Raw genomic sequence first — 17,960 nt, forward strand, 5'->3', positions numbered from 1 at the left:
GTAAACATACGAATTACCAAAGCCATTAAAATGATCACAAAATTTCAGTCAAAAAGAAAGTTATAAATTTTTTATCAGGCAGCAAAATGTGTTTTTAAATCTGTTTCACAAACTGCTTCATGTTATATTGCTTAAATTATATAATTATAGCTCTGCAAATTTCAGAGAAAATATGAAAAAATTTAAAAATTGCCTTGGAGAAATATTAACTGTTTTGTCATTATGTTTCTATTTTTAAAGAAACAGAATTTAATTACTCTATTGGCCAGCTGATATTGCACAGAATGTCTTGCTATTAAAAACAGAATGTCCCTTTTCAAATAAAATCCTTATCAGATTGGTAGTGAAATTGGGATGGGGGTGGGGGAACAGGCCACACAAATAGAAAGCTGTGAAACTGAAGTATGACTTGTTTGGCTTAAATATTCCATAATGATTCGTTCTTATAAATTAAAAAATACAATTGTTCAAAGGGTTTTAATTATTTTATGTATATATTGATCCACAGCTGCTCTTACGCATCCTATTTTATAGAGTAAGAAGATATTTATTAGACCTGGCCATTTTGTATGGGGCGCCTAAAGAAATTTATGGCAGTGTGAGAGGCACGCATCCGTATACTTAGCACATTGATTCCCTCCAGGGAGAATAACTACCATGCCCCAAGGAAGCCTCAGGATTTCTGTTCATTTTAACAGTATTACCATTGTCCTGGTGTGCCGATCTTCTTTCCTGTTCTCTTGATTTCTTCTGATTAGAAGTGGGCACGACCCAGTTCGTGGTTCGCAAACACGCGGTTCATGGAACTCACTTTTTCCACAAACTTTGGTCCATTTGGGCCAGTCCAACAGTCCGTGGTCTGTGAGTCCAGACATCCTGGCACCAATCTGTCAATTCTCTAGGCAATGGAATGGACGTTCGCAGGCCTTTTGCAGTTCCCACACCAATTCTAGCCCTCAAAACCTTGATAGGCAGCTCTGGATGCCAACCAGAGAGCTCCCATTCTTGTCTATGTGAGCAAGGAGCAAGAATTAATGCCCTAGGCAACAGCTGGTGAGTGAGGGGGCTCTTCCCCCACCCTTTTATGTTTGATTTTGCTTCATTGCAATTTTTTGATGCTGTGAACCAATGCAAGTCAATTGGCACTTGCAACTTCTAGTATCTACTGGAAGTTTCCTAGGGGCGGCCAATTTGGGGGTCTGTAACTTGGACCTCCAAAATGCAATCTTGGCCAAACTTGGAGGGTGGCTGGAGGAGAGCCTGCTGAAGCCTCACTGCAGGTTTGGAATCTTAAAGGGGGTGGTCCTAGGGCCCCCAGAAGTAACGGACCATGGACCGATGAACTGGTCCGTGACTGGGGCAGGTCTGTGAAAAGTTCGTGGTCTGTGAAATGTGTTTTTCCAGTCCCTGCCCATCTTTACTTCTGACCTTTGTCTTTCTTTGTGACCTTGGTTGCTGTCTAACAATTAGTGTAGCCTTGCCACAAGCTTTTCTGGTCTTGACCATTGGACGTCTCTGGGATTCTGGCTTCTGCTTGACAAGTTGGAATCATTTATTTTGGCTCTCATGGTGTCAGTTCTTGGACTCCCCTTGACCTTATCCCTGGCTCCTAGTTCCCTATCTCTGGCTCTGTCTGGGTGCTTCCTTCAATCCTGGGCCTGATACTTGCAGAAAATAGTACTAGGTTGCTCCATCCAAAAATAAAGATGGCAAAATAAAATTGCCTAGTACATGATCATCATTTGCTCACTGGCAATGGGAATAAAAATAGAGTGCATGGGCAGATTGGTTAGACTGTTAATATTGCCACAGAATATGAGCATGTCACATTTTTGTGGCTAATTTTATTTTAATGGCAACATTTATTCTCCTATCCTGGACTCTTAAAAATATAGACTTGGAAGACATGCTATGATGCTTTCATAATGCATTTTGTGGATAAATTTGCTTGTATCTGCTATGACTTAAATGCCATAGGTGGTGCAGTTCAATCTCAGAGTACATTGGAGTGCGGTGTGATCCTAGTTGTAAAGTGGATTTTCAGTTGGTAAGGCCTGATGAAAGGGGACAAACCGCTTAGAAGTGTTTGTCCCACCATATCTAGAATTGACCCTTGACCTTCGTGGCTGTTGTATCAAGCTGGACTAAGTTGGTTGACTGGGTCCAGTAAGTAATAAGTACCTTTCTGTGGAGAGTGTAGTTCCAACTGCCTTGAAAGAGGCAGTCGTGTCACCTCTCCTGAAGAAGGCATCCCCGGATGCCACTGACCTAAGCAACTACTACCTGGTAGCCAACATTCCATTTCTCGATAAGGTGCATGAGCAGGTGCTGGCTATGCAACTTCAAGCAGTTTTGGAGGAGACAGATTATCTAGACCTATTTCAATCTGGATTCAAGCCTGAGTTTGGGACAGAAATTGCCGTGATCACTCTGACTGATGCATCTTCTTCACTGGGAGAGTGACAAGGGGAGTGCATCCATGTGGATTCTCCTGGAGCTCTTTGTGGTGTTTGAGACCATCAATCATGATATCATTCTGGAGAGGCTGGCTGAGTTGGGAGTGGGAGGGGGGATGTTACCATGCTTTGGTGGTTCCATTCTTACTGACTCCAGAAGGGGTGCTGCTGCTGGTCCCCATGGTATTTATGCGGTGGGGTCCTGCAGATTTCTGTATGCTCTTTAACATATACTCTTTACATATGCTCTTTAACATATACATGAAACTGCTGGGAGAAGTATTCTAATGATTGGGAGTGAGATGCCACTAATATTCAGATGTCACCAGCTCTCCGTCTCCCTAACCACTGAGTCAGGTGGGTCTGTGGAAGTCCATAACAGGTGCATGCAGGTGGTAATGTGCTCAGTGTGGGACTGCCTTTGAAAACAGTCAGGAAACTTTAGCTTGTCTAAAATGCAACAGCCAGGTTACTGCCAGGGACAGGATACAGGAATGGCAACACTCTGGTGCTGAAAGATCTGCACTAGTTTCCCATTTCATTCAGAGCAAAATTCAGAGTGCTAGTTCTTATCTTTAAAGACCTAAATGGCTTGGGGCTAGGGTACTTGAAGGGCCACCCTCTTCAATATTGTCCCACCTGCCAGTTAAGATCTACATCACAAGTAGGGTTGCCAAGGACCTGGAGTCCCTTGACAGGGGATCCCCAGGTCCCTGTAGTCTCCCAGTGTGGGATTGGGAGCCGGTACTTACCCCGGCTTCCTTTCTCCGCATGCATGTGTAGTGCCCAGCTCACGTGATGATGTCACATACACGAGTGATGTCATCACGCTGGGTCAAAGGGTGCCCCTGGGTCAAAGGGGGGGCCCTTGTTGCTACCACCAGCAAGCGCAGCAGCAGCCACTCGCTCGCTCACTCACATTTGGTGCACATGAGCAGCGGCGGCAGCAAGAGCTGGCAGTGGTGGTGAGAGCGAGCGGCCGTGCTCGCTGTGAGAGTCTGTTCTGGCTGCTGCTGCCTGCTCTCACAGCGCAGGAGCACGCCCCCTGCCCAGAGCTGTGCCGCACTGCCCAGGGAGGGGGCTCCTTAGGGAGCGCGCCCCCTGCCAGCCATGTAAGTGGACATGGGGGGAAAGGGTGGGATCTGGGGATCCTCCACCCCCAGCGGGGGAATGGCAACCCTAATCACAAGCCCTGCACTCTGCTTCTCTGACTTTAGAGGTGAGGAGGGTGGTTTTGTGAGCCACCTCAGGCAGGTTCCCTGGAAAGGCAGCATAAAAATTTGCTAAATAATAAATTGACCATGCACAATGCAATTTCCAGTGTGCCTGCACTGATTTCTAAAGGTTTCCCATATAGTTAACGTGTATCTTCTCTGGTTAAATAAAACTGAACTTCAGACTGATGGTCAGCAAGCTTTCATTGCCAAAGCCTGTGTATTTCTAAACTTATCTTTGAGAAACTATTCAGCCTTGTTGCATTGAGATATATTTTTTTATTTTGCAATACTGAATGAGTCATCGATGGATATTGTTGGATGTAATTATCTGGAAGATGATGACATCATTCCCTCATTCTGCAATACTAATTTGTATTGTCAGTTCAACTATACTTCGTGTGCTTTCATAACTAAGCCTATTTTGTTCTCTTGAGTGATTGAAAAGGTGTTTTTGTTTTCAAATCTGTTGCGGTGTTATCAGGATAACAGTTTCTGGGTGGAGAAAGTTTCTTTTTGTTGGAGCTTTAAACTTGATGCTTGCTGGCACACTTTTACAGTAAGTGCACAATCTCATGTACTTCTGAAACATCTTGTCATGGAAAATATATTCTCTAGTTCATTACTACATCAATGATTTCTAACGACCACTTCATATGGACAGGTTTGCATATTTTAATATGTGTAGAAAGTTTATGTACTAGAATCTTATATAATAATAGCTAAGTGGCCCTGATCTGTGGATACTTAAACCGAGAGACTGGAGCCATGAATGAACAAGACAGATCTTCCTACACACTTGAGAAAAATTCCAGGTTTGCAGAAAAACCTGAAATAAAAAAATACATTGGGGGTTTTAAAAAGCCAAAATGATAAAAGGAGGGCCTATTCCTTGGCATCCATAACAGTTTAACCAATATTCCAGGCTTGGCTGCTGTCAAGCAGGGGAAAGGGGCAGAGCACTTTCAAGGCTGTTTTCGCCTTTGAGGGAGGACTCATTGGAGCCAAGTGCAGAAGCAACCACCAGACAACTTGATACCACTTGACTTGCAAGACTCACCCAGACATAGCTGCTTGCTACTATTCAATAGCAGCCTCCCCCCCCCCACCCACAAAAGCCAATATAATATAATGGTTTTTCAGAGAAGGATCCAGGTTCAAATCACCACTCCTATGGAAGCTCACTGGGAGACCTTGATCCACTCAAACATTCTCAGCCTAACCTACCTCACAGTTAAGTCACCCAAAAATCAAGTTATCAATGACCTGAAGTCAAATGCTGCTTTTGAATTCAAGACCATCTCAGCAAACAACAAATTAGCTGGTACTGGATGCAAATCTATATATGAAAGTGGTTTCCTGATGACTCTATATAAGATGGCAGCTGAAAAGTGCACACACAAAGCACTTGATCACAGCTATGGGATAGTCTTCACAGTCTTCTCTTAGTTGTAGCCATGGGCTGTGACAGTGCTGGCCAACCAATCTAGCAAGTCATATTCAGAAGAGGTGAGCATTGTTCAGCTGGGCACGACAGTACAGGTGTAGCTTGCTAGTGCCCTAGGAAACTTACTCTGCTATTTTGTTCAGATGGTCAGGCAATGGAGAGGCAGGCAGAAGTGGAGGCTTCATTCTGTGCTGTAGCCGGGACTGGTGGTTCTTCTCTCTTCCCCAGGTCTGGCACAAACTGCAACAATCCATGCAACTGCTGACTCACGTGCTGTGTGCTTGCCACTTATGGGAAAAGTTATATGGTGTTATGATGACTGCCTTATTATAAACTTGAGGATTTCAGCTTATCCAAGAATTCCTGTAGCATCAATAAAATACTGTAGAAATATAATTGTTCACTTTAATTATTTATATAGTGTGCTCGGTGAGTAAGTGCATTTAAGTACAATTATTTACATTCATGCACGGTTTTTTTGTTTGGAAATGTGTGGTCTGAGTTCCGTTCTTTACTTGAACTCAGAGGGTGGTCTCATATAAGTCAAGCAAATATTCTGTTTCCCATGGCAAAATAAGTGAGCCATTTTGCTCAATGCTGTATGGACGATTATGGAAATAGCAGCAATTTCGGTGATTTTTTTTTTGTCTATCTTGCTTGTTTTAGACCTGTGAAAAGATTTAGGGCAAAGAAAATGGTGTTTGGTGTGTGTATGTGGCAAAATGGCCTTTTTGTACTGGCACATCATAAAGGGAACATCAGTTTGCTTTATTTTTTGCACTTTATAATCACACTTCTTGAGATATACTCTCTGGCTGTTAAGGGATCTGTACAGCTACACAGTGTTGAGAATGTAGACCAAGTCAGTTTTACGATATCCTTAATAATAGCAAGGCTACAGTTGGCAGAAATTTAGGCATGGAGTAATTGATTGGTACCTACGTACACTGGAGGCTGCACTCTGTGAAAGAACAGAATTTAAAAAGGAGGAGATGCAGCCAGTGTTTCTGCCCACTAATGGGAAGGAGGGACAGCCAGATTGCAAATGAGCATCCTGGAACAAATAGGAGGAGGATTGCTTCAGAATAGCACAGCAGCTCACCTCGTGTTTCTCATGTTGCTGCAGTCTTAAGTATAAGTACCACTTATGAACTGTAATAATTGTTAAACGCATGGACAAGCAGCAGAAGGATGTATCAAAAGTCTGTCTCATCTAGTTCCTGTCTGTTGCATGTAGAAATCCTGGCCATTCTAGCTTGGTAATTCTTTGTTGATCCTGCTTGCATTTCAGAGGGTTTCTGAAGGAGTAATTGCAGCTGTTTTGTTTCCAAGATGTGACTGATGGTTTCTCTCCTCCCCTCCTCCCCAATCTATAGATCCAGAAGATGGCATAGCAACGGATCCAGCCTTCCACCAAACTGGGGTCCCTCTGTGCACTGCCGTTGGACTGATGTGAAGCTTTTGTTTTGCGCGGAAGGAGCTTGTCCACAGTTTGTCCTGAGAGCCATTCTCTCCTAATTCATGAGCCAGCAGGATGTGGTTGCCGTGCTTTCAGAACGCCTTCTCATAGCTGCGTATAAAGGGCAAGTGGATAATGTTGTGCAACTTATCAACAAGGGTGCCAAGGTAGCTGTTACCAAGGTAACAAGAGAAAAACTCCTTACAAATTCACAGAACTAGCCTCAGTCCAAACCTTTCTCCTGATAAATGTTCTCCTTGCTTTGCAAATTTAATTGTTCTTAGAAGTGATGCTGATGGAAGGGGGTTATTCCCCCACCCCTTTCCAGCTGTATTTATATGGCTCCATTTAGTCGTGAAATGTTTTTCTCTCTTTTTCTTTTTTTTGCTGTTTTTCCTACTCCCAAGAGGCAAACAGCCACAGTTAAAAACAGAGTTTAACAATGAAGCAATCATTTGTATTTTGCATTGACAAAATAATTATTGTGGGAGAAGAAAATTCAGAAGTGGAGGGAGCTCTTTAGTGCTTCCTGGGGGGGGGCGGGGGGGGAAACACCCTTACCATGTATATATCAAAAGGAAGGAGAGCACTGTTTTAGGAAATGTTACTTAACCAATAAATAATATATTTGGGGAAATAGGATTGTGGATAACAATTGGATCCTTTTTTTGTTCATGGGATTTGGGGTATTTTTAATGAACAGTTTTACAGTGCTGATGCTTTTCAAACCTCAGACTTTCAAACATCAGAGGGTTTGGGGGGGGGGGTTAAACCTGTTTGGGGGTCAAACCAGTTGAGCTGCTGGAAGGTCTGGGATTGGCTATCCAGCATGATTTTTATTAGTAAGTAGAAGCTGTGTATATGGAGGTTTTATTCAGAGTGAGGCCATGACCTGGGGGAGCAGTTGACTGTCCCCCCCTATACCTTTTTTCCAGGTTGAACTCTGCCTCAGCCTAATACTTGTCCTGTTGAAGAAAAATACAGGCACCCTACTGGCAACCTGTATGTTTCTCTTAATAATGCAAATATTAGATTTACGGGGCCTTGCTTGCAAGATGGTATACCACAGTTCTGTTCTAAATCCCATTCTCCTGCAGCTGCAATTTCCAAAAAGAAAAATAACCCCAAATCTGTACATTTATAAAACTTCAAATAGATATTCCAATTGGCTTTCAAGTTTCAACAATAATTTGTTAGAAATGCAACAGCTACCCAGCTTTCATTTGTTTATTTAAACAGTTTTATCCCTTGTAATCTCCTTAGACTCAGGGTCGCACTACAAGTGACGAATGACACTTGCCTGGCAAGTGAGCAGACTCACGTGCATTCCTCCCTGTTCACTTGCCATTCACTTGCGCTCCATTTGATCAAGTGGAGAACAAGTGAACAGCAAATGAACTGGGAGGAATACACGCGAGTCTGTTCACTTGCCAGGCAAGTGTCATTCGTCACTTGTAGTGCGATCCTCAGTGTTGCCCTGGAGCTAAATAGCTGACATAATAAAGGATGCGACAACCACCAGTTTGCAGGATCTGAGCAAGGCTATTAATGATAGGTTGTTTTGGAGGTAATTCATTCATAGGGTCACCATAAGTTGGAAGCAACTTGATGGCACATGACACACACACAAGCACCCATCAGGGCTTGGAGGAGGTGACCCCCCTCCTCCATTCCCAGCCAGGGAAAAATAGATATGTGTGTTTATAAAGAATCAGCAGTTTTAGATTTGGGAAGCGGCAGAGTGAGGAACAGACAGATACTGCTGTAACTTGGCTGAAGGGCAATGAAGATGCAACATTTCTCTCTCTGGGGACCCAGAGTCAGGTAGCAGATGAGCAGGAGTGCCTTTTTACTCCACCTGTGCTCTACTTTTATAATTGTAAATAAATCAAATGCCATGTCAGTGTCACATTCCTAGTACTCCAAAGGGAACTGAGCCAGGTAACTGTTGCTCCTGGAAATGTTTGCTATTCAGAGAAATGGGGAATACATAATAATATGCAATGTTATCCAATATACATCAAGAAGTAAAATTTAACATAGGCCTTTGCTAAGAAACCCAGGCTGAACTATTGTGAAATGTATGGCATTACCCTCCCAAAGTGAGGCACAAGCAGCTCCAAAATGGGGCAAATAACTCCATGTGGGCCATTTTCGCTTGGGAAAATGGCTCAAGGGGTGGAGGTAGGAGCCCCTGCTCCCCCCCCACCAAATGCTGCAGTCTTCAGGTAAATTGGGCCCCTGTGGTCCTTTAAAAAGCAGCTTCCTATCAATACTGTGTGGCTGTGACGAAAGAGAGTTGGGCTCACCGCACTAAAACATGTAAGTTTAAGTGCTGGGGTGGTGGCAGAGAAAGGCTAAATTGGTTGCTGAGGTCAGAACTAAGATTACTTCAGGCTCTTGCTGCAGGCAGGATTAGAAGCGAGAAACACTCCTTCCCTCGAAGGACTAGAATTTTGATTTTGCCTGCCTCTGGAAGTGAATCAATATGACTTAAATCAAACATAAATCCACGAATTAACCCCCCTAACAAACCCAGATGCCAGCTTCCCTCCCAAACCTACTTGGACGCATTATTATGTGTCCTAACAACACAGGCCGTCCCATCAGAAGCTCGTTCGTCCAGCGTAATATACGTCATAACACAACAGTTGACATCTACATAAGACATGCAGGTCAATCACTTTTGCATTGCAATGCAAAAGAATAAACGGACACATATGTGATATCCAAAATGGCAACATAGTAGAAGGATATTTTAGACTCTTGGGAAGTTTAACTGCCAACCTAAAAAATCACCATTATTAATTAAAAGACCTTCAAAGGCAGATTCCATTGTGAAATGGCTGTGTTAGAATTAATCCAGGAAATATATGAATTAATCCAGGAAATATTACTGTATTTATCTACGTCTAAGTCTGATCAATAGGAAGGTTTTTACAACTATTATCAGTATTAAATTACTTTAGCAAAACTAGGAAGGTTGTGTTATGTCCAGTTATTGCTAATGTGACTAGATGAAGCATGGAGGTCCACAAAAACATTCCAAAAAGAAAAACAGTATAATACCTTTTTATTAAGACCAATGGGAATGATCTCTGCAGTTGATATGAATGGTCACTGTACTTATCATCTGTTTTAGTTTTGCACAGAAGTATCACAGAAGTGTCTTCCACACAAGCTATTTGCCCTGAGTTCAATGCTTTTTGGAAGCAGGTTTTTTTTCCTGCTTCCCCACAGCATCTTGGTACATTTGTGCATCTCTGGGGGATTCCCCGCCTACTCTCCCAACTTTCTCAAATCTGCTTTGCTCCAAAGCTTTGGGAAAGATTGCAGTAAAGCCTGGACAGTTGCTGGAAAATTCTGATTTTCTGTCCCATGTGGCAGCAATTTCCTCTGACTCTGTAGCATCTGTTTCCTCCCCCCACTGCCTCAAGAGATTTAAAAAATTGTTTTAAAAATTGGTGCTAGAATATCATTATAGTGATACACCGCTGTAACAACAGGTATAGCAAGTTTTCAGAATTCTCAGCTTCATTTTTTTTTAAAAGTAAATATATAGGCCCTTACCTTGTGGACATATGGCTTATCTTTGCAAGGGAAGGGTCTAGAGATTTTATTTCAGTTTGGTGTAGTGGTTAAGAGTGCGGAACTCTAATCTGGAGAACTGGGTTTGATTCCCACTCCCCCACTTGAAGCCAGCTGAGTGACCTTGGGTCAGTCACAGCTTCTAGGAGCTCTCTCAGCCCCACTCACCTTACAGGGTGTTTTGTTGTGGGGATAATCCTAATATATAAAAGGCTAAGCATATTAAAGACAACCCACTTTCTACCCTGGTGCGCCTCCAGAGGGTGCTGCTGTGGAAGGAAACTCAGATGAGGCAGCCAGACCTCCAGAGAGTGCGCCAGGGCAGGAGGCCCAGGCCGGGATCAGTCATGAAGCAGGCAGCAATGCCCGCCTCCTGCATTCACCCATCTGGGATCAGGAACAGAGAGGGAACAATGCCTGCCCACTGCTTTCAGCCAGCTGGGATCAGGAGCGGAGCTGGTGGCAATGTCCACACCCTGCCATTACAGGAGTGGAGCAGGTGGCAATGCCCGCCCCCCTTCACCCAGCTGAGATCAGGTGCGGGGAAGGTGGCAATGCCCACCCACCCTTTACCCAGCTGGGATCAGGCATGGAGCAGGCGGCAATACCCACCCTCCGCCTTCACCCAGCTGAGATCAGGAGTGGAGTAGGTGGCAATGCCGCCCCCAGCCATCACCCTGCTGGGATCAGGAGCAGAGCAGGTGGCAATGCCCATCCCCTCTTCACCCAGCTCAGATCAGGAGCAAAGCAGGTAGCAATGCCTGCTCCTCCCTTCATCTGACCAAGATCAGCAGCAGAGCAGGTGGCAGTGCCTGCACCGCGCCTTAACCCAGGTGGGATCAGGAGCGGAGCAGGTGGCAATGCCCACCCCCTGCCTTAACACAGCTGGTATCAGGAGCGGAGAAGGTGGCAATGCACCCCCCAATCTTCACCCAGCTGAGATCAGGCGCAGAGCAGGTGGCAACGTCCACCCCCTGCCTTAACACAGCTGGTATCAGGAGTGGAGGAGGTGGCAATGCCTGCACCCCGCCTTAACCCAAGTGGGATCAGGCGCAGAACAGGTGGCAATGCCCACCCCCCACCTTCACACAGCTGGTATCAAGAGTGGAGCAGGAACCAATGCTCACTCTCCCCTTCACCCAGCTAGGATCAGGCGCGAAGCAGGCTGTAATGTCCATCCCTCCTTCATGAAGCCAAGATCAAGCGCGGAGCAGGTAACAATGCTGCACTTGATCCCAGCCCCTTCATGTGGCTGGGATCAAGTGCAGAGCAGCTGGCAATTCCGACCCCCTGCCTTCATCTGGCTGGGATCAGGAGTGGAGCTGGTGGCAATGCCCCACCCCCTTCACCCGGCCGGGATCAGAAGTGGAGCAGGTGGAAATGCACACCCACCCTTCACCCAGCTGCGAACAGGAGCAGAGCAGGCAGCAATGCCTGCCCCCCTTCACATGACTGGGATCGGGATCAGGACATGAGGAAATGCCTGCCCACCTTCATCTGGCATGGATCAGGTGCAGAGCAGGAGGTAATGCCCACCCACCCCCTTTACCCGGCTGGAATCAGATGCAGAGCAGATGACAATGCCACCCCCCACCACCTGGCAGGGATCAGGAGCGGAGCAGATGGCAATTCCCACCTCCACCTTCATCCGGCCAGGATCAGACGCGGAGCAGGAGGCAATGCCCGTCCCCCCATTCAACCAGCCAGAATCAGGTGCAGAGCAGGTAGCAATGCCCCCCACTTCACCCGGCCAGAATCAGGTGCAGAGCAAGAGATAGTGCCCACCCCCGCTTCACCTGGCTGGGATCAGGCACAGATCAAGCAGCATTGCCCGCCAGTTCACCCGGCCAGGATCAGGAGTGAAGCAGGTGACAGTGCCTGCTCCCCCCTTCACTCAGCCAGGATCTGGTGCGGACCAGGAGGTAATGCCTGCCCTCCTTTCACCTAGCTGGGATCAGGAGCAGAGGAGATGGCCATGCCCCCCCACCATCATCCAGCTGGGATCAGTGACGGAGGAGGGAAAGCCCTCCTGCCTGCCCTCCCCTTTCTAGAGCCCGTTGTATTTTTTCCCCACAACTGGCTTTGTTGCTAGTAGTAACATACTTTATAAACTGCTCTGAGTGGGCAATAAGTTATCTTGAAGGGCGGTATATAAATTGAATGTTATTATTATAGAGAGCCAGTTTGGTGTAGTGGTTAAGAGCACAGGACTCTAATCTGGAGAGCCGGGTTTGATTCCCCACTCCTCCACGAAAGCCAGCTGGGTGACCTTGGGCTAGTCACAGTTCTCTGGAGCTCTCTCAGCCCCCACCCACCTCACAGGGTGATTGTCGTGGGGTAATAATAACACTTTGTTAACCGCTCTGAGTGGGCATTGAGTTGTCCTGAAGGGTGGTATATAAATCGAATGTTATTATTATTGTTGTTGTTGTTGTTATTAGGATGGTGCTGTAACATGACTAGCCCACTAGAACAAGAAACAGAATATATAGGTGCTGAGAGAGGGGCAAAAAAGTCAAACTTAACAGGCATTTAATTCATTTTTATATATAAACAACAAAAATGTGAATGACAGCCTATGACCCAGGTCGTGCCATATCAACAAAGGCCAACTGTCTGTAGCATACAGAGGAAGTTACACAAAATGAACTTGCTAAAGAGCACAACCAGGCTTTTTTCTCCCCAAAACTACATTACTTAAGAGGGAGCTTTTCATAAAGCAATTTTAAATGACAGAGAAAGTAAACTCTAAATAGGCTTGCATACCCCATTGCCTACCTTTTATTTAATGTGATAGCATTTTTGAGCCTTAGATACTCCTTTTTACCATATTCTATAGAATATTAATAAACTTACAAATGTAAAACTACTATGAAAAAAACCCTGTTATGTTATTATTCAAGTGTATTGAATCTGACCATGGGTGTGCCCAGGACTCATTTTGAGGGGGAATGCAGAGGAACGCAGTTCTGGCAGTTCCCTGAAGAGGTCACATGTCAGGTGCCCTGCCTATCTGACTCTTGGCCATTTTGGGCCCATTTCGTCCTGGACTGGGGCCAAAATGGCCTGGATTGGGCCTCTGACGGGTGGCGGATCACTCTCCTGTTCAGCAGCAGCCCAATCCTGACCATTTTGAGCCCCCTTTTGGCCATTTTCAGCCCCTTTTGGCCATTTTGGGCCTGATTTCGGCCCTGAATGGCCAGGATTGGGTCCAAAACAGCCACAGGATAGGTGATGTCAGGGGTGTGTGGCACATGCAAATCAGTTATGCTAACGACACATTTCCGGTGATGGCAAGGAGTGTGGCATATGCTAATGAGTTATGCTAGTGAGCTATTCTAATGAGTTCCTCCAGCTCTTTTTCTACGAAATGACCCCTGGTTGAGCCTTTATGAAGACAGGAGGAATCCTTCAATTCTGTGGGTCCCAGGTTGCAGGGGCTTTAATTCTTAAAATCTTCACCCATGAATTTCGTGTTGTGTGATTACAGATGATAAATGGATCCCATGTCACAGGTTGTAGCTAAAGTTAGGTCTTTGGTTTGAAAAAGCTGGATCTTACTACCACAAAACTTAGAAAATGCTTGAGTGACACACATCCCTGTACTTCAGGTACCTAACCTAAAGCCACCGTTTGTGGAACAGGAGCACAGAGCACAGTGAGGACCTTTTGACCTCTGCATCTCTGTAATGCTCTGTCCTATTTGCCCAGCATTGATTGCTCTACAGGGAGACCTCTGTCATTCCACCTCTTGCTGCATGATACATCAGTAGCAGGAGAAAAATGATGGAGAAATTGACATCACGGCGTTTGGTTAGAATCCTAAAGTGTTGCACTAATGTGCTGGCATCATTTCCATGATCACACTTGGGTGGCAACCCTAGGAGCATACCGTTTGTGACTAGCTGCATCACTGGTGTTACATGTTTGTTGTATTCACACATTATAGCGTTGCATGTTTTAGATATACAAGTAATGCATTTAAGTTTAAATGCAAAAGAAATATGTAAAATGGAGTGCAAGTACAAAGGGGAAATAATGAGGAAAGAAAAAGTGAGCAGGAAATAAAGGATCATGGAAATCTCTGTGTTCCTTTGTACCAGCCACTACTAAGAAGAGAGTAACAATTTGTTTGTGCACAAACAGGAAAGGAGAAAGGAATTCAGTGTGAAAAGGAGTGTGCTAGCCCAAGTCTTGGACCCAACAACCAAACTACACTGGCTACTAGGACTGAATCAGATTGTTGACTTGCACTTCTGAATAAGAGACTGGTCCCTCTTTCAAGAAAAGGGTCTTTGCAGATGTCTGTGGGTACGCTGAGTATTGTACAGGTGATGATATAAATCCCCTGTACCTTGATCTGCCAATAAAATTAGCATGGCTTGAAAAGCAACATGAGCAGTTTGTCAGTATTTTTGCTTGGCTGATTAGATTTTCTTTTTTAGCCAGCATTCAAACAGCCAATAGAGAACTAATTCTAACTCAGATACCGATGAATAACAGTGCCATCCTTTGGCTGGAAAAAGTTGTTTCATTATTATCAAGGACATGAAAGATGACGATTTTTTAAAGAGCTATTAAGTAGGAAAGTGAAGTTCGTAGCTGAGGGGTTTATCCCATAAAAGGAAATTCCTCATTTCACATTTCAGCAAAAAGATTTCTAACAAAGGAGAGACTTAAAACTTCAAAATGAGGACTTGAAGCAACTTGACCTATCTTTCAGGTTGACAACTTCCGGTTGGGAAATTACTGGAGATCTGGGGTTACAACCGGGAGAGGATGGGGTTTGGGGAGGGGAGGGATATTTGTGGAGTCTAATGTCATAGAGTTCACCCTCCAAAGCAGCCATTTTCTCTAGGGGAACTGATCTCCAGACTATGGAGATCAGTTGTAATTCCAGAAAATCTCCAGGCTCCAACTGGAGGTTGGTAAACCTACCTATCTTAGAATTGCAAATTAAAGAAAGCCATGCAAAATGAAGCAACATTTTCTACCAATAAAATTCAGTTTGTGAAACATCCAGACTGACATACTGGCTTGTGCTTCTCTTCCAAATCAGAGTAGCAAAGCATGGTTTGCTCATGCCTGAGGGTCATCCATATTGTGCCAAACAATGGTTTGTATTGTGTCTAAACTGAATCAGAATCTTGTTTCACCATCTTTTGTTTTGGGTTTCAGAGAAAAACGCTTCTTTCTGTTTCTTTCAAACAGTGTATTGTTGCTGGATTATGGTTACAGATTAAAGTTGCCATCCTATGTACACTTACCCAGGAAAAGTCTCATTTAATTCAGTAGAAATGACGTCTGAACGAATGTGCAAATGTTCAGACTGCACATAAACACCTGCTCTGTTAGGCTCTTTGTGTCTGATGCTTTTGAAAAATCTGCTTTCTATCAAATGCTGGCAGACTTGCTGTGTTGAATCCCACGACTTAGTGTCTTGCTAGTTCAGACACTTTTATTTGCATTAGATACTGAGGAGACAAAAGTAAAGCATCTTTGATTGTAGAGAGGAAGTATCCAGTGAAGCTGTATACTATGGGAATAACTGTAAAATTTAGAAATGCATCCACAATCCGCTCTTGAGTGAATTAAAGAAAATAAGAGAAAATAAACATGCTAAAAGTATTACAGTTCTAGGCAAAGGAAATTCATACTGACACATCATGGAAGCAGAAGATTTAATGATGTGGTATAGATATAGAAGTAGAATTATATTACCCTGAATTGTAACAATATCTTGAATGTATGTCCCTCTGCCTTGGTCAGTTAAAAACTTGATGAATTTTAAAAGGTGTGGAGTTCATTCATTAAGCCTGGGGTTAGGCATTGAGTTTGCCTCATGCCTGGAGCAGGACCTGCCTAGGGTAGGGGGAGAAAAGATGACAGAAACACACAGTGCTGGGCTGGATCGGGCCACAACATTGATTACAGGTTCCATGGGTCTTGGCACAGCATAGACTGTGGATGATGAGTAGAATTGACAGCCCAACTGCTGCCAGCTCCTCCAGTGGGAGCAATTGACAGTCCAATTGTTGGCTCTTCCAGTGGACGCTGTTGACAGCCCAGTCCTGCTGTCAGCAACTTCCCAACCCACCTCAGGATAACCAAGAGGAGAGAGCTCGTATTAGGGTGGATGCAGGGGAAACTGCTGTTTCTACCCATCACCATACTCCTGGTGACATGGTCAATGTGTCAGCCTTGAGGTTTGCTGCCATGCACCATACTGCCCCAAAACCCTTTAAAGGGGGCCCCCGCTTCCAACCAGGCAGAAATGATGCTCTGGCTTATGGCTGAGAGCTGGACTTATCCAAATGTCCTAGTCGCTGACATGTACACCTGTCCTGCAATCAGATTCCCACACTTCAGAGTTTATTTTAGAATGCACATCTGACCAAGGGTGAAATAAGGGTACTGGTTCAGAAATTGTATTATGAGCAGGAATCCCGACATGTCAGTGATTCCTCTGTTTTCAGTCATCCTTTTATTACAGCGAATGCATCACAGTGACAAAATGTTTGGTTGGAACCTAAGAGACTTTCAGCTTTCTGCAAAACAATCACAACTCTTTAAATGTTTCAGGTGGGTAGCTGTGTTGGTCTCTGGTAGAAGAGCAAGATTCAGGTCTGGTAGTAACTTAAGTGTCAGAGCTGTGGCTAGATAATGTCCTTACTCCAGACTACCTTCTGCAATTAGACAACAGTCCATTGTTTCCAAAAGGTTTTTACTGAAGAATTAGTTCATTATAGTCCACTAGCCTGAATACAATATTCAGGATGGTACATGTGAATTGTTACCAATGACAGGCAAAGCATGAGGTACAAAGTAACAGATCCCAGCAGGCCCAACCTCGCCCCATAGTTCCCAAAACAATCCCTTTGAAGGCTAGGAAAGCGAAAGTCTCTCAAGACCGGTTCTTGGTGGAACAGCGGTAGCCAAAACAATCCTTCTCTGTGAGATAGCTGCTTGGGAACCTTGGCACCTGCGAAGAAAGCACTTAAACACTGAAAGGATTAAAGATGGAGTCGGTTAGGAAAGAACATACATGAGAGCATTCTGAACCTGACATTCTGCCCCCTCTAAGATGCTCCCCCCCCCAGGTTTATGTGGGTAGCGAGAATGGAATGCTTTAACTAATCTAGGAGCATGAACATGTGCAGAATTCACCCACTCATCAAACCCAGAGTCAAAGTCCTTCCACCTGATAAGGTAAAACAGCTGGTTTCTTTTCAGTTTAGAGTCCAAAATTTGCTATACTTCGTAATGAGTTTGATCATCAATTAAAGTTGGGATTGGAGGGGCACGGATGTGCCATTGGTCTGCAGGAGGAGTTCTTTTCAACAGACTAATGTGAAAAGTATCGTGTACGTGGCGCAAATTCTTTGGTAAATCCAAGGCAACAGTCACTTTGTTGATTACTTTACGAACAGGAAAGGGTCCAAGAAATTTTAATGCGAGCTTACGGCTGGTTTGAAAGTTACTTTCAGATTCTTTGTGGAGAGATAGACAAGATCACCTGGTTGTAAATCCCAATCAGCCGCACGGTGGCGATCGGCGTATCGTTTGTAATCCTCTTTGGCTTTGTCGAGATGTTTTTTAATTAGAGTCCATTGTTGAGCAGCTTCCCCCCACCATTCTGTTACGTCTCTGGAAGCCGCTGTAGGAGGGGGGAGCGCTTCAAACGGGAAGGGTTTGAAGTGGAGGCCATAAACGACTTTGAAGGGAGTTTCTCCTGTGGAGGCGTGCACACTGTTATTGTAAGAGAATTCTGCTAGGGGGAGCAAATTGACCCAATT

General features: G+C 44.6%; 1 protein-coding gene across 2 annotated transcripts in view; it reads left to right on the forward strand.

The window, feature by feature from the left end:
- Positions 1–17,960, forward strand: part of ANKRD6 (ankyrin repeat domain 6) — a 130,479-nt gene that overhangs the window by 45,535 nt on the left and 66,984 nt on the right. For both annotated transcript variants that reach the window (XM_054995699.1, XM_054995700.1), the window contains exon 2: positions 6,494–6,758. In XM_054995699.1, the coding sequence (XP_054851674.1) occupies positions 6,639–6,758 (120 nt within the window). In that variant the 5' untranslated portion in view covers positions 6,494–6,638. The remainder of the gene's footprint in view (positions 1–6,493; positions 6,759–17,960) is intronic.

This window comes from Eublepharis macularius, chromosome 1, assembly GCF_028583425.1.
Source record: "Eublepharis macularius isolate TG4126 chromosome 1, MPM_Emac_v1.0, whole genome shotgun sequence".
Classification (NCBI taxonomy): domain Eukaryota; kingdom Metazoa; phylum Chordata; class Lepidosauria; order Squamata; family Eublepharidae; genus Eublepharis; species Eublepharis macularius.